General features: G+C 51.7%; 1 protein-coding gene across 1 annotated transcript; it reads left to right on the forward strand.

The window, feature by feature from the left end:
* On the forward strand, nucleotides 1–26,042 carry RARG (retinoic acid receptor gamma; the record flags this gene model as incomplete). The annotated part of the gene is made up of 8 exons (XM_080706283.1): nucleotides 1–184; nucleotides 12,726–12,874; nucleotides 13,042–13,183; nucleotides 13,857–14,017; nucleotides 14,201–14,377; nucleotides 17,252–17,456; nucleotides 18,539–18,697; nucleotides 25,843–26,042. The coding sequence occupies 8 exons, from the start codon at nucleotides 1–3 to the stop codon at nucleotides 26,040–26,042; spliced, it is 1,377 nt and encodes a 458-aa protein (XP_080562409.1).
* Nucleotides 26,043–26,761: the final 719 nt, after the last annotated feature.

Raw genomic sequence — 26,761 nt, forward strand, 5'->3', positions numbered from 1 at the left:
ATGGCCACCAATAAGGAGCGACTCTTTGTGGCTGGTGCCCTGGGGCCCGGATCTGGATACCCAGGGGCAGGCTTCCCCTTCGCCTTTCCAGGGGCACTCAGGGGGTCCCCACCATTCGAGATGCTGAGCCCTACCTTCCGGGGCCTGGGCCAGCCTGACCTCCCCAAGGAGATGGCCTCTCTGTGTGAGTCCCAGGGATCTTGGGGGATGAGGGCAAATGGAAACAGGAGGGCATCTGGAGGGTGGGTTATGTGGAACGTTGGCATCCCAGTTAGGAAGGTGGGCAGGGGATGAAGGACTGGTCTGATGGAGTAGTGGAGAGGAGTGATAATGGTGGTGGGGAGGGGATTGGATGTGAACTACAGGCAAGCATTTGCAAATGGGAGCTCTCCTGCTCAAAAGGGATGGGGAAATAGCAGGTTTAAAATCAGGAGGTTTGTTGGGCGTGGTGGCTCACGCTTTTAATCCCAGCACTTGGGAGGCTGAGACAGGAGGATCGCACAGGTTCGAAGCCAGCCTCCCCTACTTAGTGAGGCTCTCAGCAACTTAGTGAGACTCTGTTTCCAAATAAATTATAAAAAAAAAATAGGTCTGGGAGTATAGCCCAGAGGTAGAAAGCCCCTGGGTTCCACCCCCAGTACCACCAAAAAAAAAAAAAAAAAAAAAATTAGGAGGTTTAAGCTGGGCATGGTGGCACAGGCTTGTAATCCCAGCATTTGGGAGGCTGAGACAGGAGAATTGTGGTTTGCAGACAGCCTCAGCTACTACTTAGGTCCTTTGCAACTCACTGAGACCCTGTCTCAAAGTAAAGAATAAAAAGTAGGGCTGGGGATATAGCTCAGAGGTAGAATGCCTCTGGGTTCCATCCCCAGTGCCGGAAAAAAAAAATCAGGAGGTTTAAAACGGCCTCCTGTGTATGTCAGCTAACAGAGGGTGTACTTTTGTGTGTACAGCCAAGGGGGATCTAGTGCAGTCTGAGGCTGCGCTGCTGCCTGTATGCAGGTGGGAGGTGGAGGAGCCAGGTTGGGAAGTAAAGGGGTCTGGGAGGCCGAGGAGCTATGTCTACGATCAAGAGGTAAGATTGCTCTGAGTCTGCAAAGAAACGTAGTACAAGGTGCTCAAGGGTGTGTAGGGTCAGGGTACTCTCCTGCTTTGTTCTAGGAAGGATGCAAACAGCAGTGAAGAAGGTGGCTCCTGTACCATGAACAATCCAGAGAGGTGGGGGAGGTTCCAGAAGCATCCTCCCCTCTAGTCACATGATTCTGAGCTCCTCCTCTCCCTTGGGGTCTGGCATGGTGCCCACATGCTGTGCAGATCCCTACTTGTCCCCCAGGCCTGCCCTCTTTGGGTTAAGCCTTTGAGTGCTGACAGCAGGCAAAGTTTGGGCCTCCCCTGCTCCCCTGGGACTCCTCTCTACTCTTCTGGCCTGGCCATTACAGGTGGGGGTGCCCATTTACTGGAGTTTGGGGTACAGGGCTTTGAGAGGTAAAGGATCAGCATGTAAGCCTGGTGAAGAGAAAAACGAGAGAGAGAGACAGAGACAGACACATTCTTAATAGTTGTACAAGCTCAGAGGCAGAGGCTGGAATAAAGGAGCCTAAGTTGGGTGTGATGGCATAAGCTTGTAATTCCAGTACTTGGGAGGCTGAAAAAGGAGGATCACAGGTTCAAAGTCAGCCTCAGCAAGTAGTGAGACTCTCATCAACTAGCTAGATCGTGTTTCCAAAGAAAAATAAAAGAGGGCTGGGAGTGTAGCTTGGAGGTAGAATGCCCCTGGGTTCAATCCCCAGTACAGCAAAAAAAAGAAAAAAAAAAAAAGAAAAAAGAAAAAAAAGAAGTGGTGACTAGACTGGATTGGCATCTGCCCTGGAAAGAATGTTCTCATCTGGAGATGTGCATGCGTGTGTGTGTGTGTGTGTGTGTGTGTGTGTGTGTGTGTGTGTGCAACCATATGTAGTTGTGTGTGCAGCAGCATCTCTCTGAGACTCTGTACATGTACAGAATTCCAGGTGCACAACAAAGAGTCAGTGTGAGGAGCGAGGGGCATTTCCTAGGGCCTCTGATGTTGTGTCTGGAGTGTGTGAGGTCTGCAGTGGCATGTGTGTAGTCCAGTAGGGCTTACTGAGTAGTGCAGGTGAAGGATAGGACAAAGCCCCCTTTCTGGAAACCTCAGCTGGGCTTCCCTCTTCTTTATTTTTATCCTGTGAATCTGTCCTAGGGTCTGAGGAAAGTGAGAAAGAACCACTCTCTCCCCATGAATGTGTGTGTGTGTGTGTGTGTGTGTGTGTGTTACTGGAGATTGAACCCAGGGGAGTTCTACCTGGGAGCTACACCCCAGCCCTACTTTATTTTTCATTTTGAAACAGGGTCTCACTAAGTTGCCAAGAGCCTCACTTAGTAGCTGAGGCTGGCCTCAAACCTGTGATCCTCCTGTCTCAGTCTCCCAAGTGCTAGGATTACAGGTGTGTACCACCACTCCTGGCTATGAATGTAGTTCTTGCAGAGAACCATACAACTCAGTCTCTTGGGGCTTGATTTTTTCAGGTTCTGAAAGCGGCAACTAAGGGAGCTGGAGTAACGGGGGGGGGGGGGGGGGGGGGGAGAAAGGATGGTAGTGGGGGAGTGTTCAGAATCAGAGACCAGTCCCCAGTGAAGTTCGGAAATCATGGAGACCAAGGCTAGAGTTCAAAGTAAGGTCAAAGTAGGGGATCCAGACCCAAAACCTGCTCTAAGGAGTGGGGCTGAAAGGAGAAATCTGAGGGAGAAGCTAGAACCAGGGCAGGTAGCTAGGGAGGGTGCGGCTAGCATGGAGGGACAGGTCTGGGCAGGGAGGTGGCAGGTGGGGTGGGGAGGAGGGGAAGGCTTGGGTGCAGACAGCTTGCACGGGGGTGGGGCACCTAGTGGCAGTACAGAAAGCAGAAGAGATCCTGGAGTCTGGGAAACCTCACCTAGTGGAGAGTAGTCGGACCTGAGAGTGCCATCTCATTTCTCTGACCTGTGGTTCCTTATGGGACCATCTAATGGAAAGGGACTAGAGGCCTAAATCTGATGTCAAGGCCATCTTCACCACGAGCCGTGCCCCTGAGTCCTCTCTGATTCTGTGGACCACTCTCTCACACACTTAGAATAAGAGAGGGTGGTCCATAAGGGAGCCCAGAGCTGACTCAGGTCTTATTATGGGGTTTCTGGAACCTTGGGGACATCCTTGCTGAAAAGGGAAGACTTTCCCCACCTTTTGGGGCTCTCCCTGGGCCTCAGTGGGTGAGGCAGGCATCTCAGAACAGCTTGTTGGAGGAGGGGCGAGGTGAGGGGAGCCTGCTGCGGAGGCAAGCTCGGGCCTGTGTGCGTGGAAAACGGAGGGGTGTGTGTGCGCGCGCACCCGTGCATGCATGTGCATGAAACCCCTGGTGTCTGTGTCCCTGCGACTCTCTGTTTGTGTGCATCGGTGTGTTGTATATTTGCTTTATCAAGATTACAGGGAACAGAGTGTGCTGGAAGGGAAGGGAAGCCATGCTCTCCTTCCGGCCTTGAGGAGGTAGCTGTGATCTTGGGGACCTGGCCATTTTCCCTCTAAACCTAGAGACAGCTGCCCTGGTCATGGAGTTAGTATCCTTGGGGCAGGGAGCCCAGACTTCACCACACACAAGGAAACTGAGGGTAGGCTGGCAGAGACAAAAAAGGAGTCCCACTTGAAAACTCAAGAAGAGCCGGACATGGTAGCACACACTTGTAATCCCAGGATTCGGGAGGCTGAGACCAGAGGATCACGGTTCGCAGACAGCCTCCTCTACTCAGTGAGGCTCTTTGCAACACAGTGAGACCTGGTTTCAGAATGAAGAATAAAAAATAGGGCAAGGGGTGTAGCTTGGAGGTCGAATGTCCCTGGGTTCCATCCCCAAACCCGCAAGAAGAGAGACCTCTCAAACCTAAACAAGACAGGGCAGCTATCTAGGCCAAAAGGGGCAGACTCAGAGCAAACCCAGGCAACTGGGAGAAAAAAGCCAGGAGAGCAGGCTGGCGGGTATGGGTGGCGGGTGGCGAGAGGCGGCAGAGAGGCCTCCTCCAGGAAAAAACCCCAGTGACTGGCTCCTTCCCCTCCCCTCCCGGTCTCTCCTCCTCCGGCTCCAGCTCCAGGCCGACACAAACGGGGCTTTGATTGCAACAGGAAACCTCTCCGGCGGGGGGAGCCGGGCAAGCCGCCGCCACTGGGGCCCAGGCTGCACCCCCCTCTCCTGGCCCCCTACCCCGTCCCAGCCCCCATCCTGCCCAGGGCTCCTCATATCATTACTTTGGGTCCCATCCCTTATTCACACCTCCCTATCCCCCCCCTGCTGTCCCCTCCTCCTCCTCCTCCTCCAAAGGCCCCTCCCACTGCCTTTCAGGTGGGACTCCTTGCCTAGGACTTACCCTTCTAGGCGGGGCCTGCTTCACTTTGAAATGCCCCTTCAGTTTTTTGAGGGAGGGTTTTGGAAGAAAAGGAAAATTTAGCATGAGGAATTCAGAGCCAGTTATCCTCTAGCCTCGTCCAGAAGGTGGCAGGAGGGGCGGGGCAGGGGGAGGGAGAAGGGATGCTTAGGACTTAGCTGCCCCAGGTCCTCCCCAATCCTGGCCAAACTCGCCCTTACAGGGGGTGGGGGCTCTGAAGGGTGAACATGCCAGAGTCTGAGTGCTAAGGCTTCCTTAGTGAGTGAGGGGTATGCTCTTCTTTGCCTCTGGGGCCAGGCCTTTGTGGGGATCTAGCTAGGATGGGGTGCGCCCTGGTGGTGGGGATCATAGGGAAGGGGGTGAGTCAGGCAGCAGCCCCCCTCATGCTCTCACCAGGCTGGTGGAGAACATCTGGTTCCCATGAAATGCTAGAAGGCTAATGGGTCTAATTGCTGCAATAAGGGCTGGGGGAGCTTTGGGGGGGAAAGGGGGCACTAGATTCCCCCCATCCTGCCTTCTACCCAAGGCTGTACTGTCTGTCTAGAATGGGGGGTTGGGGTTGATGGGAAGGGTGGGCCTCCTAATGCCTGATCCTAAGGCCCCTCTCAGCAACGACTGGGAAGCTCACACAGATGGGAGTGATGGGAGTGGGGTGCATTTGGTGAAGGGAAAGGGGGGCTACTGAGGACTCACGGCTTCCCGGAGCCCTCCCACCCCCGCTCCTCTGTGCCCTCCTCCTACCCCCTCCCTGTGGCCTGGCCACTTCTGGTTCTAATTACCAACCAGGCAGGCCTGACTTAATTGGGACCTTTCAGATTTCCTAGGGGAAAGGGGGGGATGACAGCCTGAAGTTGACTAATCAGGGCTCTTTCCCCCTTGTTTTTGGGTTATCCCCATTTTACACTTATTTTTTTGTATATTCCAATTAAGAAACCTATCCTCCGCTTTTCTTTTTTGGGGGGCTGAATTGAAAAATGGGGTATTTGTGGTTGGGCCATAAGAGGGAGCTCATACTAGGTTGGAGAGCGCTGCGGTCCCTAGCCTGCCGGCTTCCAGCCCGGGTCAGCCCTGCCCCCCCCCCCCCAGCCCCTCAGCCGCAGTCCAGGCCTTACTTCCCAGCCCTGCCCCCCCAGTCCCGGCAGCCGCCGGCCCCTCCCCTGCCCCTCCCTCCCTGCCTACTCTGGCACCCCTTCCTGCTCTTTATTCTTCCAACAGGCGCCCCACTCCTGCAGAACCCCAGTGCGCCCCCGACACCGTTCAGCAGATTCTTAGAAAAGCGCGCCCCACCCTGGCCCGGCCGCGCCGCCAGCGGGGGAAGGGGCCGGGCGGGGTGCTCCCGGAGCCGGCCGGGCGGGCGGCGGGCGGGGCGCGGGGGGCGGCTTCCGGGAGTCGCCGCCGCCGGCGCTGTCCCCGGGCCAGGGTCCCCGATTCGGCCGGGCCCGGCAGGGGCCAGCTCTGACGTGGCCAAGCCCCCGCCCCCAGGTCCCCTCCCGGTCCCGAGGGGGCGTCCAGGCCGGGGAGGGGCGGCCGAGGGGACCGTGAGCGGCTCCCCCGAGCCCCGGGACGCGGGGTGGCGCCGACGGGGAGGGCGGCTACTGCCGACGGTGGGGTGTAAATGGCCCCGGGACAGCTGAGGACCACAGCGGCTATTGCCGAGGGGGCACTGGCACCCTGGGGCTCCTGGCACGCTAGAAACTGGGGGAGGGAAGTTGGCACTGGAGGGGCGGCTTCGTCGGAGGCGCCTTTGGCACTGTTGGGGCGGTTTGGAGATAGCTGCGTGCTGTAAAAGCGCAGTTAGGTTCGAGGAGAGGGCGCTGAGCGAGACGGTGGGGCGCTCGGGGAGTGTCAGTCGCGGCGCGTCGGGGGCACTGGAGGCTGGCGCGCCGGACGCGGCGAGGGAGGACCCGGGCTGGGAGGGAGCACCGCGGGCAGGAGCGCAGACGCGGCCGCGCGGCGCGGGCGGGGGGGCGGGGGACTCCGCCGGCCGGGGCGGGGCGGGGCGGGGCCGGGTCAGGAGGAGGTGAGCGCGCCCGGCCACCCGCCCCGAGGGGGGTTCCCGGAGAGTTCACGGCGGGAGCGCGCTCCGGCCCTCGGACCGGGGGTGGGGAGGACGGGAAGGAAGGAGGCGGGAGCGCGCGCCGAGCCGCAGGAATGCGCTGTTCGGCCCTGAGCCGCGCGCGTGCGCGTGCGCGCGAAGGGAGAGGGAGGAGCCAGGCCTGGGAATGAGGGGTGGGGGTGGAGGTAGTGCAGGTCCTCCGGCTCTGGAGAACTGCGTCGCGGGGAACCTCCACGTTTCGCTCTCCCCCAAACCCTTAACATCCCTGCCTCTACTGACTCGTGTGAAGAAGGAAGGATGAGAGAAGCGGGGAAATTGTACGAAAGGAAATGCGTGTGCTTGGTTCTTCCACTCCTTCTTCCAATCCCAACCTGGGCACGCGCCTAAGTGCATAAGCGTGCAAAGCCTCCGGACTGTGGAGAAAGCTTGCAAGCATTCTCCCGAGCCAGATGTGCTTGCATAAACATGTGTGCATCTATGAATTTATGTGCGTGGAGACACGCAAGTGCACTATTGCATATTTGCAAGAGCATGGTGCCTGCCAAAATAAACGCATGCATGGATGTATGTCTAAGCTAGGGCGCGCGCCGAGAGTGTATGTGTGTGCGTTCCACTCCCAGCTCTGCTCATCTTGGTGCCCGGCCCCCTACGTTCTCCAAGCCCCACCCCCCACCCCTCCAGGCTTTGCTTTTACAAAAGGTCTCCCCAGTGCTAGCAGCCGGGAGGCTCCGAGCGAGAGCTGGAAGGAGACAGAAGCGGCTGCCCGGGACTCGTGCCCCGCCCAGTCCCTTTCCTTTGCTGGGGATCCCCCTCTTCCCCGCCCTCCCCTTACCCCCCATGCAGCCCAGCGCCCTATGCTAGCCCTCCCCCTCCCCCCCTCCAGGAGCGGGGCGCCGCCGGGGGAGGAGGGGGAATCGGCTGCGGGTCCTTGGTGTTCTAGCACCCAGCCTCCCTCCAAGCCGGGTCGCGATGTACGACTGCATGGAATCGTTTGCCCCGGGTCCGCGACGGCTGTATGGGGCGGCCGGGCCCGGGGCCGGCTTGCTGCGCAGAGCCACCGGCAGCTCCTGTTTCGCCGGACTTGAGTCTTTTGCTTGGCCACAACCCGCCAGCCTGCAATGTAGGTACTCAAGCTTGGGGGTTGGGTGGGGGGTGCAAGAGAGGCTGGTGCTTACTCTTTCCTTGTGCAAAGGTGGGAACTTGGGTGCAAAGGAGATTCTGGCTCTTTCTGTACGAGGTACTGGCCCTTTAAACGCGGGGGCCTCAGCGGCTCCTTTGCGTGCGTGCAGTAGTGTTTGGAGTAGTGTGTGGTTTTCCATGGTGGGTGTTTAGCTGGGACCTGTGGTTGATGTGCTCCAGAGTTCCTGGCAATAGGGAGAGACCGAGGTGTGTTGGTAGTTTGTGCCCTCAGGTCCCTGGCCCGGAGTGGATATGGCACCCAGGACCGTGGGTGGCGTTTGTAAAGCCCATGTGCAAAATTGGGAGCGTGGAAATATTTGCAGAGCGTGTGACTCCCTGGCGTGGGCAGCCCTGGCCTGGGTGGCGTGGCTGTGGGAGTGGGGTCCCTCCGCACTGTCGCCCTCAGCCTGAGTTGGCAGATCTGCAGGGCTCCGTGTGGGGATGTTTGTGGCGCGAGGCTTTGAGGGCGTGTACCCCTGCGTGGCTGCGGGGGCGGTTTTGGAAAGCGCTGTGTCCCAGAGTGCATCCTGTGTGCTCTGCCTGTGGGGTGCACGGGGTTGTGCACATAAGAGGGAGAGGTCTGGACCCTGCCCCTCCCATTTAAAAAAGAAGTGTTTGGAAACATGAATTTGGTTGTATGAGAGATCACTTTTTTCTATGGCTCCAACACACAATTTCAGCAGGAAGCGAAAAGTTTAAAGCAAAGTTTGTGTGTGTGTGTGTGTGTGTGTGTGTGTGTGTGTGTGCGCGCGTGTGTGAGCAGTCTGGAGGTGACAGCAGCTGAGGAGTAGCCGACGGCGTTCCCCAGTATCCATCTTTTCCCTCTGTGAAACGGGAGATGCCAGGCCTGGGGCCCAGGAACCCCTTTCCAGAGCAGTAATAAAAAGCTGGGGACTGAGAGGCAGTACAAATGAAGTCCAGATGAGAGGCGGCTTTGAAGCCTGGGCCGCAGTGCCTGGCGGGGTGGGGTGTGGGGAGAGTCCGGGAGGGGAGCCTGGAACACCCCCCAAATTTACCCGGGACTGGGACTGCGCCCGCGGCCCGGGAACGGCCGGCCGGGGCCCGGGGCTTGGGGAGCGCGCAGGGAATGGGCGGGCGGCCGGCGCCGGGGGAGTGCGCGCGCCGGGTCACCGAGCCCCCGCCAACGCGCCTCGCTCCTTGGCACTCAGCAGCGCTGTTTACAAGTTCAGTGTTTTTTTTTTTTTTTTGTGGTTCCAGGGTAGAGCTGCTCAGATTTAACAACTGGGAGACTGGAAGGGGGAGGTGGCAAACAGGAGACCATACTTTGGGGGGGGCGAGGCGAGAATTAAAGAGTGCCGTTTAAAGGGTGGAGAAAGCATGGAACTATTGCTCTGCACCAAAGCCTTGTGAATTCTTAGCCTTCTTCTCATTGTCCAATAGGATAGGGATTTGGGATATATTAGGGGAGGGTTCTGAGGTGGGGAGGATCTTCCAGGAAGGCTTTTTTTTTTTAATTTTTTTAAGAGGGTCTGGGCAAAGACCCTGTTCTTATTCAGGCCCATGGAATTCCCTTATACTTGATTGGCAGGGTGTTTTTGCATTTCAATTTGGATGATATTTTAGCCTCTAGGGTCCTAGTGGGCGTGGATGCACAACGCCAGCTTTAGGCACCCCACACACTTTCACAGAGAAAGTGGTTTAGAGAAAGGGGCAAGATGGTATGTTTGTGTGTGCTTGCAGGCTTTCATGTCCTGGTGCTGTGTTGGCAGGCTGCAGTATTTGGTGGTAGAGCTGTTCTCTTGTTATTCATAGCCCAGTGGTGGTGGTGGTGGTGGAGGTGTGTGTGTGTGTGTGTGTGTGTGTGTGTGTGTGTGTGTGCACGCGTGTGTGCCTGTGACTTGTCCTCCACCTACCCGGCACGGTTGGAGTGAGTGTGCCTTGATGCCCACTTGTGAGTCCCTCGGCTCCTCGGTGCTAGGATCGGGTCAGGGTTATAGGGATCCCCTATGCCTGTGCCCTGGGTGGTGTTGGCTTGTGAGATTGTCTCCGAGGTGTGTGCTAGATTGGGAGTTCAAGCTGCTCAGCTCTGGGCCCCGCAGCTGGGAGCGTTTACAGCCGGTTATAAAGAGTTTGTTTGAAGATCCGCTCAGCCTGGCCAGGAATTTCCTCAATTTCAGCAATTTGGGCTTTAAAAGGAGGAAAACCCAGAGTCCCCCTCCTCCCCAGCAGGGGCCCCTGCCTAGCCCAGGAACAGCATCCCAGTGGTGGGGTCTCAGCCCTGGGTAGAGGAGGTGATCAGATGGAAGGAGAAAGCAGTCCCCTTCCAGCACCTCCGCACACAGTCCTGACCTTAGAACCACTGGACTACACTTTAGGGTTCAGGGGTCTGGAGTATGCCAGAGGGGTGTCAGAATAGGTGACAGTACCACTTAGACGGGAAAAGCTGCCCCTGGGCCTGGCTCCCCGGGGCCCCCAGTCTTATAATTGGCTGGCGCTGCCCCATGCCAGTCTGACCGCACCCAGGCCCTTGCGCAAGAGAGGAAATGAGGCGCGCTCTGCGGGCAGGGAGGGCGTCAGCAACCGGAGAGAGCACCACCCCACACAGGCCTGTGGGCAGGACACATGCCCCTGTGGACACCAGGGTGGGCCTAAGGGGTGAGGAGAGGTCCTGAAAGGCATTCCAGCCCTCCCCACTCTCCCAGCACTAGCCCTCCTGGAGGTCCCTCCCCCCAGTCTTGAATAGATTCCTGACACCCTTCCCCCCCCTTTCATTGGGGAATCTCACTCTGGCAGGATTCTTATGCTAATTGAGGTGTGTGTGTGTGTGTGTGTGTGTGTGTGTGTGTGTGTGTGTAGGGTGGGAAGTGCTTCCCTCCTGTGGAGTGGGTTCGTTAGGGATTTCTTGCAATATCTTGGATCCTCCAGGTTTGGGCAACAGGTACCACAGTTTGGATAATTTACAGATCTGAAGATCAACCACACGTTTGCCCAGGATTTACTGGGTGGCCTCCTGCACAGAAAGGAGGATGCGACCCCCTGCAAACTGCAGTTGAGTATTTTCAGAGGTAGTTTAGGAGTGAAGGGTCAGAGAGGGTCCAGAGGTAGGTCCCCTCCCCCACCAGCTCTGTTTACCTACTGTCACCTGACTCTCTGGTTTGCTGCACCCCCAGCAGCTTCTAGACTTAATCTGAGCAAATAGCACCCTTCCTCAGCTTCTCACTAATGGCAGTTTAGGTCTAGTCAGAGGACCTGGGAGCCTTGACTCTGCTGCTAGCTGGCAGCATGGCACAGTACCTGTCATGCCCCCTATCTTGGACTCAGTTCCTTTAGGTGTGAAATTAGGCTGTTGCTTGTCCTCTGACTCTGGTGCTTCACTGCCTCACTGGCTTCTGGAGCAAAGGACCTTGGTAGTTGGTGGGGAGAAAAGGCCAAGAATTACCCACACTTCTTGAGAGACATCAAGTTGTTCTTTTTTTTTTTTTTGGTCCTGGGGATGGAACCCAGGGGCCTCTACCTCTGGGGTACACCCCTGACCTATTTTTAAAAAAATATATTTTATTTGGAAACAGGGTCTCACTAAGTTTCTGAGAACCTCACTCAGTAGCTGAGGCTGGCTTCGAACCTGTGCGATTCTCCTGTCTCAGCCTCCCAAGCACTGGGATTACAAGCATGCCACCACGCCTAGCTGTTCTTTTTTTTTTTTTTTTTTTTCCCTGTCCTGGGGATGGAACCCAGGGGCATTCTACCTCTGAGCTACACCCCCATTCCTGATTTTTTTATTTTTTATTTTGAAACAAGGTCTCACTGAGTTGCAAAGGGCCTCACTAAGTAGCTGAGGCTGGTGATCCTCCTGTCTCAGCCTCCCAAGCCACTATGCCCAGCTCCTGTTCTCATTTCTTTTCTTTTCTTTCTTTCTTTTTTTTTTTTTTTTTTTTTGGTGGTACTGGGGTGGAACCCAGGGGCTTTCTACCTCCGGGCTATACTCCCAGACCTAATATATATATATATATATATATATAATTTTTTTTTTGGTGGTACTAGGGTTCCTGGAAGCCCTTCTACCTCCGGGCTACACTCCCAGACCTATTTTTACATTTTTATTTGGAAACAGGGTCTCCTAAGCCAGCACGTGCGGCTGGCTTTGAACCTGCGCGATCCTCCTGTCTCTGCCTCCCAAGTGCGGGGATTATAAGCGTGCGCCACCACGCCCAGCTATTTTATACTTTATTTGGAAACAGGTTCTCATTAAGTTGCCCAGAGCCTCACTAAGTATCTGAGGCTGGCTTCGAACCTGTGCGATCCTCCTGTCTCCGCCTCCCAAGCGCTGGGATTACAAGTGTGCCACCAAGCCCGGGTCCTGTTCTCATTTCTGAGTATCCCAGCAGGTCATTCAGTCAGCTGCCAGCTGCAGGTGGCCTGTAATTGACCTACCTGCCCCCATATCTGTTGCTCCTGGAGGTGGAGAGTAGTGAGGGAGGCAGGCAAACTACCTGGCAAGATCTACCAGTGACAGGGGGTGATGAGAGTTCAGAGGTGCAGGGCCCTTCTACTCCTACTTCATAGTTGGGGAAACTGAGGCCCAAAGAAGTTAACTTCTGAGATGGCTTTGGTCTGGAATTTGGAGAATTGAAAATGTCAAGCAGGCCTTGGGCTGGCATTATTGTGGAGGAGTTGGCCAGACTGTGGGGTGGGCTAGGATCTCAGCTCAATGCAGACTGGAGCTTTCTTCTTTTCTTTTCTTTTCTTTTTTTTTCTTTTTTTTTTTTTGTGGTACTGGGGAGTGAATCCAGGGGCATTCTACCTCCGAGCTATACTCCTAGTCCCATTTTATTCTTTATTTTGAAACAGGGTCTCACTAACTTGCAGATTGCCTCACTAAGTAGCTGTCAGATCCTCCTGTCCTGTCAGCCTCCCGAGTACTGGGTTTTCAAGTGTGTGCCACCACACCCGGTTGGGCTTTTTAGGAGTGTCTGCTGAGGTCTAGTGGTGGTGATGGCTGTCACCAGTGGGTGCAAGGGAGAAGTGGGTGCAGGGGATGTGGTGGGAAGGCCTGGAGGTCTGTGGGGCCCTACCCTGACCTTCACATCACTGCTCCCCCCCACAGCGGTGGAGACCCAGAGCACTAGCTCAGAGGAGATGGTGCCCAGCTCGCCCTCGCCTCCACCACCTCCTCGGGTTTACAAGCCATGCTTCGTGTGCAATGACAAGTCCTCTGGCTACCACTATGGGGTCAGCTCGTGTGAAGGCTGCAAGGTGTGTACGGGGCCTATTGGGGATCCAAGGTTACCTGGGACCCAGGTGCTGTGAGTGGGCGCGTGGTTTAGATTAGGTCAGGCCTGGGGCCATCTGCATGGCAAGTGAGAGGTTGGTATTCCCAGCATCCTGCTTCACAGACGCCCCTCCTTCCCCTCAACTCCAAGGGCTTCTTCCGACGCAGCATCCAGAAGAACATGGTGTATACATGTCACCGCGACAAAAACTGTATCATCAACAAGGTGACCAGGAATCGCTGCCAGTACTGTCGGCTACAAAAGTGCTTTGAAGTGGGCATGTCCAAGGAAGGTAGGCTTCCACCCAGCCTGGGCAGAAGCACTCCTGTCCTACCCTGTGGTTGCTTGTCTTCCCTTTGGCCACCCCCACTTCCCTGACCTCTGGAATCATGCCTGCCCTGGGGTGTTGTCTCCTCCCAGACCAGATCTATTTGATTAGCTCCTTTCACCCAGGAGGCCCCACCCGTTTTCATTTTTCTCTCTCCTTAACCCTTCCTCCAAATGAGTCTATGGGTATTGGGGTTTCACATCTCCCCTACTGCATAGGGCAGGATGGTGGGCTTGCCAGTTCCCTCCTGTCCTCTGTTCCCAGGACTGAGCCTGAGATGGCTCTGGGTTGGCCTCTCCTCTCCATCCCCCCCCATTGTGCTGCCAAGGCTATAAGTGGATATCCTGCCGCCTGCATATCCTGCTCCCCCCCCCCCCAGCTCCTGCAGGGTGACAGGAAGGGCAGGATGGAGCCGAATGGCCTGGAGAGGGAGCAGGGACTACAGGCCCTGGGTGGGGCTGGGGAGAGCCAGCCTGGGAATACGAACTAATGTAGGAGACAGGGAAACTGAGGCACTAATTAGGGTGGCAGGGAATAGATATTTATGGTAAGGACTGAACACATTAAGTTAGGGTGAGAGAGGACATCTTAAGGAAGGCCCTGGGGGTCCTGACACTTCCTTGGCTCTACCCCCAAGCTGTGCGAAATGACCGGAACAAGAAAAAGAAAGAGGTAAAGGAAGAAGGGTCTCCAGACAGCTATGAGCTGAGCCCCCAGCTGGAAGAGCTCATCAGCAAGGTCAGCAGAGCCCATCAGGAGACCTTCCCCTCGCTCTGCCAGCTGGGCAAGTACACCACGGTGAGGAGCCAGCCCATCCCCAGGAGGGCAGGGCCTGAGCGTGGGTAAGGCCCGTGTTGGAGGCTGTGGTCTGCTGAAGACAAGGAGGGTGGCGGCCTGCAGAGCTTGGGGTACTGGCAGAGAGAAGACAGCTCCCAGGGGAAGCCTCCACTCGCACCCTAACCTCCCTCTCCTCCCCTGCAGAACTCTAGTGCAGACCATCGTGTACAGCTGGATCTGGGGCTGTGGGACAAGTTCAGTGAGCTGGCCACCAAGTGCATCATCAAGATTGTGGAGTTTGCCAAGCGGTTGCCTGGCTTCACAGGGCTCAGCATTGCTGACCAGATCACTCTGCTCAAGGCTGCCTGCCTGGACATCCTGGTGCGTTAGACCTTTGGGTCCCGCCACAGTCCAGCCCGCATATGAGAGTCCCAGCAACTTGGTCCACTAGAAGATTTTCTTATCTTCCCCCACCCCCAGATATCCGTGACTCCCCAGACCTCCTCTACCCAAGCTTTTCCTTTCTTCTTTCCTTCCTTCCTTCCTCGCTACTGGAGATTGAACCCAAGGTTTTATACATATTGGACAAGTGGTCTACCACTGAGATACATCCTACTATTATTATTATTATTATTATTATTACTATTACTATTACTATTACTATTACTATTACTATTATTATTGTTGTGTGTGTGAGGGTGTGTTGGGGATTGAACCCAGGGGCAATCTACCTCTGAGCTACATCTTTAGCCTTATTTATTTATTTATTTATTTATTTATTTATTTATTGTGGGTCTGGGGATGAAACCCATGGGGCATTCTACCCCCGAGCTACACCCCCAGCCCTATTTTTTATTCTTTATTTTGAAACCAGGTCTCACTGAGTTGCAAAGGGCCTCACAAAGTAGCTGAGGCTACTTTTTTTTTTTTTGCGGGTCTAGGGATGGAACTCAGGTGCATTTGACCTCCAAGCTACAACCCCTGCCCTATTTTTTATTCTTTATTTTGAAACAGGGTCTCACTAAGTTACAGAGTGCCTCACTAAGCAGCTGAGGCTGTCTGTGAACCGTGATCCTCCAGTCTCAGCCTCCCAAATGCTGGGATTACAAACATGCGCCACCACGCCTGGCACCCAGCTCTTATTCTTTTTGTTTGTTTGTTTGTTTGTTTTTGGCTGGTCTGGGGCTGGAACCCAGAGGCATTTGACCTCCGAGCTACACCCCCTGTCCAATTTTTTATTCTTTATTTTAAAACAGGGTCTCACTGAGTTGCAAAGGGCCTCACTAAGTAGCTGAGGCTGTCCGCGAACCGCGATCCTACGGTCTCAGCCTCCTGAATGCTGGGATTACAAGCGTGCACCACCCCACCTGGCTCAGCTCTTATTCTTTATTTGAAACAGGGTCCCACTAAGTTGCAAAGGGCCTCACTAAGTAGCTGAGACTGTGAACTCCAACCGTGATCCTCCTGGCTAAGCCTCCCAAATGCTGGGATTATAAGCGTGTGCCACCATGCCTGGCTTTATTTATTTTATTTTATTATTTATTTTGTGTGTGTGGTACTGGGGATTGAACTCAGGGACAATTTACCTGTGAGCTACCCCCCAGCCTTATTTCATTTTTTATTTTTGGTGGTACTTGGGATGGAACCCAGGCGCATTCTACCTTTGGGGTAGACCCTTAGACCTATTTTATTTTTTTGGAAACAGGGTCTTACTTAGTTCCTGGGGGTGGCTTTGAACCTGCGATTTTCCTGTCTCAGTCTCCCACATACTGAGGTTACAAATTTGTGCCACAGTGCCTAGCTTTCATTTTTTATTTTATTTATTTACTTATTTATTTATTTTTATTATTATTTTATTTTTTACAGTACTGAGGATAAAATCCAGGGGCATTATACCTCTGAGCTACACCCTCAGCCCTATTTTTTTTGTTCTTCATTTGAAACAGGGTCTCACTGAGTTGTAAAGGGCCTCGTTAAGTAGCTGAAGCTGGCTGAGAACCGTGATCCTCCTGTCTCAGCCTCCCAAATGCTGGGATTACAAGCCTGTGCTTGTAATTACATGCCTGGCTTTATTTGTTTGTTTTTTGGTACTGGGGATGAAACCCAGGGGCATTCTACCTCCGAACTACACCTCCAGCCATATATTTTGAGGTTTTTTTTTTTTTTTTTTTGGTACTGGGGATGGAACCCAGAGGTATTCTACCTCTGAGCTACACTCCCAGCTCTATTTTTTAGTCTTTATTTTATTTTATTTATTTATTTTGTGGTACTGGGGGTAGAACCCAGAGGCTTTCTATCTCCGGGCTATACTTCCAGACCTATTTTTATATATTTTTTGGAAACAGGGTCTCACTAAGTAGCTGAGGCTGGCTTCGAACCTGTCTCAGCCTCCTGGCACAATCCTCCTGTCTCAGCCTCCCAAATGCGGGGATTACAAGTGTGTGCCACCACGCTGGGCTTTAGTCTTTATTTTGAAACAGGGTCTCACTGAGTTTCACAGGGCCTCACTAAGTAGCTGAGGCTATATGCGAACCGTGATCCTCTTGTCTCAGCCTCCCAAGTGCGGGGATTACAAGCATGTACCACTATTCTTTATTTTGAAACAGTCTCATTAAATTGTGGAGGTCCAAGCCGGGCGTGGTGGCGCACGTTTGTAATCCCCACACTTGGGAGGCAGAGACAGGAGGATCGCGCAGGTTTGAAGCCAGCCAAGCGCTCTGGCTTAGGAGACCCTGTTTCCAAATAAAAATGTAAAAATAGGTCTGGGAGTGTAGCCCGGAGGTAGAAGGGCTTCCAGGAACCCCAGTACCACCACAAAAAAAAAAAAAAAAAAAATTGTGGAGGTCCATTAAATTGGCCAGGAATATGTGATCCTCCTGTCTCAGCCTCCCAAGTACTGGGATTACAGGCATGCACCATCACATCCAGCTTTCTGTTTTTATTTTATTTGAGATGGAATCTTGCTAAGTCTCCTGAGTAACTGGGATTACATGCTGCGTATGCTTTTTGTCTTAGCATCTGCCCCTAGGACCTGATCCTAGATTTCTGGATGCCCTGCCATCTCCTGATTTCTCAGGGCCTTCTCTCTGCCTTCCTCCCTATACCTGGTTCAGGTTGCATTTACCGGGAACCTAACTTTATTATTTTCCATTGATTCTTTCTTTTCCCCCACCAACCAACCCCTATGGGTTCCCATACCAACCCCTCCAGCGGAGAAAGAGACAGCAATAACCCTCCTTGTACCATTACCTCCAGATGCTGCGGATCTGCACAAGGTATACCCCAGAGCAGGACACCATGACCTTCTCCGATGGGCTGACTCTGAACCGGACCCAGATGCACAACGCTGGCTTTGGGCCCCTCACAGACCTCGTCTTTGCCTTTGCTGGGCAGCTCCTGCCACTGGAGATGGATGACACCGAGACAGGGCTGCTCAGTGCCATCTGCCTCATCTGTGGAGGTACAGGAGCGCCCCCTGGTGTCTGCTCAGACTTCTTTCCCACCACACTCCACACCTGATATCTGGCCAAATGGGGGTGGGGGGGGGCTTGGAGGTCCCTGCCTCTGGAATTGTTGCACCTACCCCAAGCCACAGACATCTCAGATCCTATACAGCCTTCTCAGTATCCTAGAATATAGAGCAAGGAAAAAAAAAAAAAAAGCTGGGCGTGGTGCTGCAAATTTGTAATCCCAGCATTCAGGAGGCTGAGACTGGAGGATCACGGTTCTCGGACAGCCTTGGCTACTTAGTGAGACCCTCTGAAACTTAGTGAGACTCTATTTCAAAATAAAGATAAAAAAAATAGCTGGGCGTGGTGGCGCACGCTTGTAATCCCAGCATTCGGGAGGCTGAGACAGGAGGATTGCTGTTCATGGACAGCCTCAGCTACTTAGTGAGGCCCTCCGCAACCTAGTGAGACCCTGTTTTAAAATAACGAATACAAGGCGGGGCGTGGTGGCATACGCTTGTAATCCCCGCACTTGGGAGGCGGAGACAGGAGGATCGCGCAGGTTTGAAGCCAGCCGCGCTGGTTTAAGAGACCCTGTTTCCAAATAAAAATATAAAAAATAGGTGTCTGAGAGTGTAGCCCAGAGGTAAAAGGGTTTCCAGGAACCCCAGTACCACCAAAAAAATAAATTAATTAATTAAATAAGTAAAGAATACAAAATAGGGCAGGGTGTGTCGCTCAGAGGTCAAATGGCCCTGGGTTCCATCCCCAGACCTGCAAAAAAAATAAATAAATAAATAAATAAAAGTGAGGGGACAGAGACAGGAGCAGCTGAAGAAACCCAAGGTACTGGTGCTGAGATAGGGATCTGGCAGGAGTGATTTGCTAGAGAAAGCTCCTTGCTGAATGGGAATAGGTACAGGGTTTAAAGCGGGGCTAGGGGGTGCCTGCTGGGGCTCAGGGACAATGGGGGGAGGGCTGGATCCAACAGTTTAGGGCCTGGAGGCCATGGGTCCCTCTGGAGATAGCCACCTGTCGCTGTGTTCTCCCTTCATTTCCTTCCCTTCTCGTTCCATTGTGCTTGTCCCCATAGACCGCATGGACCTGGAGGAACCTGAAAAAGTAGACAAGCTGCAGGAGCCACTGCTGGAAGCCCTCAGGCTCTATGCCCGGCGCCGGCGGCCCAGCCAGCCCTACATGTTCCCAAGGATGCTCATGAAAATCACCGACCTGCGGGGCATCAGTACCAAGGGTTAGTCATGAGTGAGCCTTCCCTCTTTGTCTTCCCAGAGCTGCAGGTCATACAGCTGCAGGTAGAGACAGGAACAAAGTGACTGAGAACCAGTTGACCTACATTGTAGTCCCAGATTGGCTACATCCTAGAGAAGTGACTTTTGGGCAAATTGCTTTCCGTTTTTTTTCTTTTTTTCTTTTTTTGGCAGTGCTGGGGATAAAACCAAGTACCTTCTACATGCTGAGCAAGTGCTCACCACAGCTGGGTGTTATGGGCCACACCTCTAATCTCAGTACTTGGGAGGCTGAGGCAGGAGGATCACAGGTTCAAAGCCAGCCTCACAACTTAATGAGGCCTTCAGCAATTGAGTGAGACCCTGTTTCAAAATATAAATTAAAGCCGGGCGTGGTGGCAAACGGTTGTAATCCCAGCATTTGGGAGGCTGAGACAGGAGGATCGCAGTTCGTGGACAGCCTCAGCTACTTAGTGAGGCCCTCTGTAGCTTAGTGAGACCCTGTTTCAAAATAAAGTATAAAAAAATAGGGCTGGGGGTGTACCTCAGAAGTTGAATGCTCCTGGGTTCCATCCCCAGATCCAGAAGAAAGGATGAATGAAAGAAAGAAAGAAAGAAAGATAGGGCTGGAGGTGTCACTCAGAGGTAGAATGCCCCTGGGTTTCATCCCTAGTACTGCAAAAAAAAAAAAAAAAGTCAGGCATGGTGGCACAAGCTTGTAATCCCAGTACTTGGGATGCTGAGATAGAATAGCAGTTTCGTGGCCAACCTCAGCTACTTAGTGAGGCCCTCCATAACTTAGACCCTGTTTCAAATATAAAGATAAAAAATAGGGCTGGGAGCTCAGCGTGATGGCACATGCCTGTGATCCCAGTACTTCGGAGGCTGAGACAGGAGGATCGCAGGTCCATGGCCAGCCTCAGCAAATAGTGAGACTCTCGGCAACCTCATGAGACCCTGTTTTGAAATAAAAATTAAAAAGGGCTGGGGATAGAGCATGAAGATAAAAATCCCTCAGTTCAATCTCTGGTACCAAATATTTAGTAATAAATAAATAAAATAATAAAATTTATTTAGTTTATGGTACTGGGAATTTAATCCAAAGGCATTCGAATTACCTCTGAGCTACTCCCGGCCTACTGATTTTATTTCTTATTTGGAAAGAGGGTCTCTCAAGGTTTCTCTGAGTCTCGCTAAGTTGCTGAGGCTGTCCTTGAATCTGGGATCCTCCTGTCTTAGCTTCCTGAGTAGTGAATTAAAATATTTTATATTTTTAAATTTTATTATTTTTTAAATTTTAATTTAATTTTTTTTGTGGTACTAGAGGTGGAACCCAGAGGCTTTCTACCTCAGGGCTATACTCCCAGATCTTTTTAATATTTTATTTAGAAACAGGGGCTCACTTAGTTGCTGAGAGCCTCTCTAAGTAGCTGAGGCTGGCTTCGAACCTGTGTGATCCTCCTGTCTCAGCCTCCCAAGCGCTGGGATTACAAGTGTGCACCACCATGCTCGGCTTTTTTTATTTTTTTAATTTTTATTTTTTTGGTGGTCCTGGGGTTCCTGGAAGCCCTTCAACCTTTGGGCCCAGCTACTTAGCCCATCTGCAACTCAGTGAAACCCTGTTTCAAAATTCAAAAAGAAAAAAAAGAGAGCTGAGAGTTCAGTTCAGAGGTAGAATGCCCCTGGGTTCCATCATCCCCAGTATAGCAATAAATAAATAAATAAATTAATTAATTAAATAAAAAAAGATAGGACTGGGGTTGTAACTTAGAGGTAGAATGCCCCTGGGTACAATTTCCAAAACCACACAAACAAAATAAATAAATAAAAAATAAAGTGGGGTTGGGGATATAGCCTGGAGGTAGAATGCCTCTGGGTTCAATCCTCAGTACCACAAAAAAAAAAAAAAAAGAAAGAAGGAAATAAATAAGTAAATAAATAAATAAAATAAAATTGAAACAACTTTCAGTAAGTTGCAGAGGCTGGCCTTGAACTTTCAGTCCCCTGTCTCAGCTTCCCAACACTGATTACAGGCATGTACCACCATACCCAGCTTCCTCCTTTACTTTTTTGCACCTTGTTTTTCTGTTTGTAAACTGGTATTTATTTATTTATTTATTTATTTATTTATTTATGGGTCTAGAGATGTAACCCAGGGAGATTCAACCTCCGAGCTACAGCTCCTGCCCTATTTTTTTATTCTTTATTTTGAAACCGGGTCTCACTGAGTTGCAGAGGGCCTCACTAAGTAGCTGAGGCTGTCCGTGAACCGCGATCCTCCAGTCTCAGCCTCCTGAATGCTGGGATTACAAGCGTGCACCACCATGCCCAGCTTAAACTGGTATTTATTGATGCCTGCCACATAAGCTAATTGTGAGTACTAAATGAGTTGGAACACACTGTGCTTAGAAATGTGAATTAAAATTTAAGTTCTAGAAACAGGATGATCGCAGGTTCGCAGACAGCTCCAGTTACTTAGTGAGACCCTCTTCAACTTAGTGAGACCTTGTTACAAAATAAAGAGTGGTGGCACATGCTTGTAATCCCAGCATTTGGGAGGCTGAGACAGGAGGATCGTGGTTAACAGACAGCCTCAGCTACTGCTTAGTGAGGCCCTTTTTATTTTATTTTATTTTTAATTAATTTATTTAAATTTTTTGGTGGTACTGGGGGTGGAACCCAGAGGCTTTCTACCTCTGGGCTATACTCCCAGACCTATTTTATATTTTTTATTAGAAACAGGGTCTCAACTAAGTTTCTGAGAGCCTCACTAAGTAGCTGACTGAGGCTGGCTTCGAACCTGTGCAATCCTCCTGTCTCAGCCTCCCAAGTGCAGGGATTACAAGCGTGCGCCACCATGCCTGGCTCAGTGAGGTCCTTTTTAACTCAGTGAGACTCTACACCACACACACAAAAAATGTAATCAATGTAATCAATTAATAAAAATAAAGAAGAAAATAATAGATGGGCACACGCTTGTAATCCCCGCGCTTGGGAGGCTGAGACAGGAGGATCACACAGCTTCGAAGCCAGCCTCAACTACTTATAGAGGCTCTCTGCAACTTAGTGAGACCCTGTTTCCAAATAAAATATAAAATAGGTCTGGGAGTATAGTCTGGAGGTAGAAAGCCCCTGGGTTCTACCCCCAGTACCATAAAAAAAAAAAAAAGAAAAGAAAAGAAAGAAAGAAAGAAAGAAAGAAAGAAAGAAAGAAAGAAAGAAAGAAAGAAAGAAAGAAAGAATAAAATACAGCCAGGTGAGCCAGGCGTGGTGGCGCACGCTTGTAATCCCCGCGCTTGGGAGGCAGAGACTGGAGGATCGCGCAGGTTCAAAGCCAGCTGCGCTGGCTTAAGAGACCCTGTTTCCAAATAAAAAGTATAAAAATAGGTCTGGGAGTGTAGCCCAGAGATAGAAGGGTTTCCAGGAACCCCGGTACCACACACACACACACAAAATATATAGTCAGGTGTATACCTCAGAGGTAGAATGCCCCTGAGTTCCATCCCCAGTACTACCAGAGCCACCACACCTGGCTTTTAAAAAAAAATTTTTTTTAGTTTAAAAAAATTAAAAAAATTTTTAAAAAATTAAAATTCTGTGTCTAGCTGGGTATGGTGATGCATGCTTATAATTCTAGTTCTTGAGCTGGGCGTGGTGGTGCACACTTGTAATCCCAGCTGGATTGGGGGGGCTGAGACAGGAGGATCATGGTTCCTGGACAGCCTCAGCTACTTAGTGAGGCCTGCAACTCAGTGAGAACCTGTTTCAAAATAAATAATACAAGCCAGGCATGGTGGCGCACACTTGTAATCCCAGCACTTGGGAGGCTGAAACAGGAGGATTGCGTAGGTTCGAAGCCAGCCTCAGCTTGGTGAGGCTCTCAGCAACTTAGTGAGACCCTGTTTCCAAATAAAATATAAAAATAGGTCTGGGAGTATAGCCTGGAGGTAGAAAAGCCCCTGGGTTCCACCACACACAAAAATAATAATAAATGCAAAATAAAGACTAAAAAATAGGGCTGGGGTGTAGCTCGGAGGTAGAATGCCCCTGGGTTCCATCCCCCCCCCCCCGTACCGCAAAATAAATAAGTAAATAAATAAAATAAAAAACAAAGACTAAAAAATAGGGCTAGGGTATAGCTTGGAGGTAGAATGCCCCCTGGGTTCTATCCCCAGTTCCGCAAAAAAATAAAAAATAAATAAATAATAAAAAATAGGGCTGGGGATGCCACTCAGAGGTAGAATGTCCATGAGTTCCAACCCCAGTACCGCAAAAAAAAAAAAAAAAAAAAAAAAAAAAAAACAGTACTTGAGAAGCTAAAATAGGAGGAATGCAGGTTCATGGCCAGCCTCAGCTACTTAGTGAGGCTCTCTGCAAATTAGTGAGACTTTAACTAGGCGTGGTGGGGCATGCTTGTAATACCAGTATTTGGGAGGCTGAGATAGGAGGATCAGATCGCAGGTTTGCTGCCAGTCTCCGGAACTTTGTGAGACCCTCTTTCAAAATAAATAATAAGGCCGGGTATGGTGGCACACACTTGTAATCCTCATGCTTGGGAGGCGGAGACAGGAGGATCACGCAGGTTCAAAGCCAGCCTCAGCTGGTTTAAGAGACCCTGTTTCCAAATTAAATATAAAATAGGTCTGGGAGTGTAGCCCGGAGGTAGAAGGCCCCTGGGTTTCGTCCCCAGTACCACCAAAATAAATAAATAAATAAAGAAGCCGTAATGGTGGTGCACATTTATAATCCCAGCCAGTATTTGGGAGGCTGAGACAGGAGGATCGCAGATTTGCAGCCAGCCTCAGCTACTTAGTGAAGCCCTCCATAACCCTGTTTCAAAATAAACGATTAAAAAAAAAGGGCTAGAGCCGGGTGCGGTGGAGCATGCTTGTAATCCCAGCATTTGGGAGGCTGAGACAGTAGGATCACGGTTCGAGGACAGCCTCAGCTACTTAGGCCCTTTGCAACTCAGTGAAACCCTGTTTGCAAATAAACAATAAAAAAATTGGGCTGGGGGTGTAGCTTGAGGTAGAATGCCCCTGGGTTCCATCCCTAGTAACACACACACACACACACACACACACACACACACACACAAGGATTGGAAATGTAGCTGGGAGGTAGAATGCCCCTGGGTTTCATCCCTGGTACTAGAAAAAAGAAAAAAAATAGAACTGGCAGTACTTGGGAGGCTGAGAGAGGAGGATTGCAGGTTTGCTGCCAGCCTCACCAGTAGTGAGGCCCTTTGCAATTTAGTGAGACCCTGTGTCAAAGTAAAGAATAATAAATTGGGAGCCGGGCATGGTGGCGCACGCTTGTAATCCCACCATTTGGGAGGCTGAGACTGGAGAATCGCGGTTTGTAGACACCCTCAACTACTTAGTGAGGCCCTCTGCAACTCAGTGAGACCCTGTTTCAAAATAAAGAATAAAAAGTTGGACAGGGGGTATAGCTCGGAGGCCAAATGCCTCTGGGTTCCATCCCCAGACCCGCAAAGAAAAAAAAAAAAATTGGGCAGGGGTATAGCTCAGAGGTAGAACACCCCTTGGTTCAATCCCCAGTACTGTAATAAAATAAATAAAATAGGGCTGAGGGTAGAGTTCCAAGGTAGGATGCCCTTGAGTTCCACCCGCAGTACTGCAAAAAATAAAATAAAAATAAAGAAAGAACGAAAGAAAAATAAAAAAGGCCTGGAATATAGAATGCTCCTGGATTCAGTCCTCAGTAACACACACACACACACACACACACACACACACACACACACACAATTCAGTTCTAGAACTGGGTGTGTGGCTCAAGGGTAGAATGTTTGCATAGCATGGGTTTGTTCTCCAGCATAATCTCCGAAAAAGGTTCCTTTCTAGCCGGGCGTGGTGGCACACGCTTGTAATCCCAGCACTTGGGAGGCTGAGACAGGAGGATCGCACAGGTTCCAAGCCAGCCTCAGCTACTTAGTGAGGCTCTCAGCAACTTAGCGAGACCCTGTTTCCAAATAAAGTATAAAATAGGTCTGCGAGTATAGCCCGGAGGTAGACAAGCCCCTGGGTTTCACCCCCAGTAACACACACACACACACACACACACACACACACACACACACACACAAATTCAATTCTGAAGTGCTTAGTAGTCACATGCTCCTAATGTCTACCGTATTGGACAGGGAAATGCTTGCATCATTACAGAAAGTTCTATTGATGCTGGTTTGGAAAGATTCTTGGAACATAGTACTTGTTTGATAAATACTAGCAGTTGTAAATATTATTAAAAACAGGGCTAAGCCAGGTGTGGAGATGCATACCTGTAATCTCAATACTTAGGAGGCTGAGACAGAAGGATCACAGGTTCAAGGACAGTCTCAGTAGTGAGACTCCCATCAGCCTGGTGAGACCCTGCTTCAAAATAAAAATAAATTGAGCTGGAGGTGTAGCTTGGAGGTTGAATGCCCCTGAGTTCAATCCCCAGTACCAAAAAAAGAAAAAAGAAAGAAGGAAAGAAAGAAAGAAAGGAAGGAAGAAAGGAAGGAAGGGTTGGAGCCAGGCATGGTAGTGCCCACTTAAAATCTCAGCATTTGGGAGGCTGAGACAGGAGGATCATGGTTCTCGGACAGCCTCAGCTACTTTGCAACTCAGTGAGACCCTGTTTTGAAATAAAGAAAAAAAAAAATAGGGCTACGGGTATAGCGTGGAGGTAGAATGCCCCTGGGTTCCATCCCCAGTACGAAAGAAAGAAATAAAGAAAGAAAGAAAGGAAGGAAGGAAGGAAGGAAGGAAGGAAGGAAGGAAGAAAGAAAGAGAAAGAAAGAAAGGGTTGGGGGTGTAACTCAGAGATAGAATTCCCTTGTCTGCAATCCCATTTCTTGGGAGAGGGAGGCAAGAGGATCACAAGTTCAAAAACCAGCATGTGCTGGGTGAGGTGGCGCATGCTTGAAATCCCAGCATTTGGGAAGCTGAGACAGGAGGATCACAGTTCAAGGACAGCCTCAGCTACTTAGTGAGGCCCTTTGCAACTCAGTGAGACCCTGTTTCAAAATAAAGAATAAAAAATTGGGCAGGGGGGGGTTCCATCCCCAGACCCACAAAAAAAACCCAAAAAACAAAAAAACAAAGCCATGTCCTGTCCTTCTGACCTTGCTTCTCCATTGTAGGAGCAGAAAGGGCCATTACCCTGAAGATGGAGATTCCAGGCCCGATGCCCCCCCTGATCCGAGAGATGCTGGAGAACCCTGAAATGTTTGAGGACGATTCCTCGCAGCCCGGCCCCCACACCAAGGCCTCCAGTGAGGACGAGGCACCCAGGGGTCAGGACAAAGGGGACAGAAGTCCCCAGCGTGACCAGGACCCCTGACCTCCCCCGCTGTGGGGTTGGGCTCCAGGCAGCAGACTGACCATCTCCCAGATGCCACAGTGACTGGGGGAGGACCTGCTCTGCTCTCTCCCCACCCTTCCAATGAGCTCCTTGTTTTGCCAAAGTTTCCAGGGGTGCCTCTGTGTTCATCCCCTTTCTGCTCTAACCACCTCCCTCTCTGGTCCTGGGGGCCTGCCCTGCTCCCATCCGGAGAGAGGATGGAGGGGTGAGCCTGGGTGTGGACTCTAAAATCTCAGCACTGCCCCTCAGATACGAGGGTCCTCAGCTCCCCAGGGCAGGAAGACCCTGCCACCCCACAGCCCCTTTCTCTGCCAGGTGCTTGGTCCATTGGGAGCAAACAGGAACACTAGAGACCAGAAGGGAGGCCACGGGGGAGGCTGAGCCCGCCTCTCGCCCTCGCCATTGGTGCCTAATGCTGTGTGATGCACCTGTAGTTATGCTGCCCTCTGCGCTCCATCCTTGTGCCAGGCCAGGTGGGGGCAGGCTGGGCCCTGAATTGCTGGGGCAGGACCCGAAGGTGAAAGGGACAGATGCCGGTCCGTTCTGCACCTCTCGCTGGGGCGCAATGTTTGACCCCGTGCCCTCCGTTACAAACCCTTCCTCCAGCTCTGTCTCGTGCCTTGGGCTCCTCCTGCGCCCCCATCTCAGCCATCGGTCAGGGACCCTCCTACACTACAGAGGAGCCGGGGATCCCTCCT

The sequence above is a fragment of the Muscardinus avellanarius genome, assembly GCF_963383645.1.
Source record: "Muscardinus avellanarius genome assembly, chromosome: 11".
Taxonomy (NCBI): Eukaryota; Metazoa; Chordata; class Mammalia; order Rodentia; family Gliridae; genus Muscardinus; species Muscardinus avellanarius.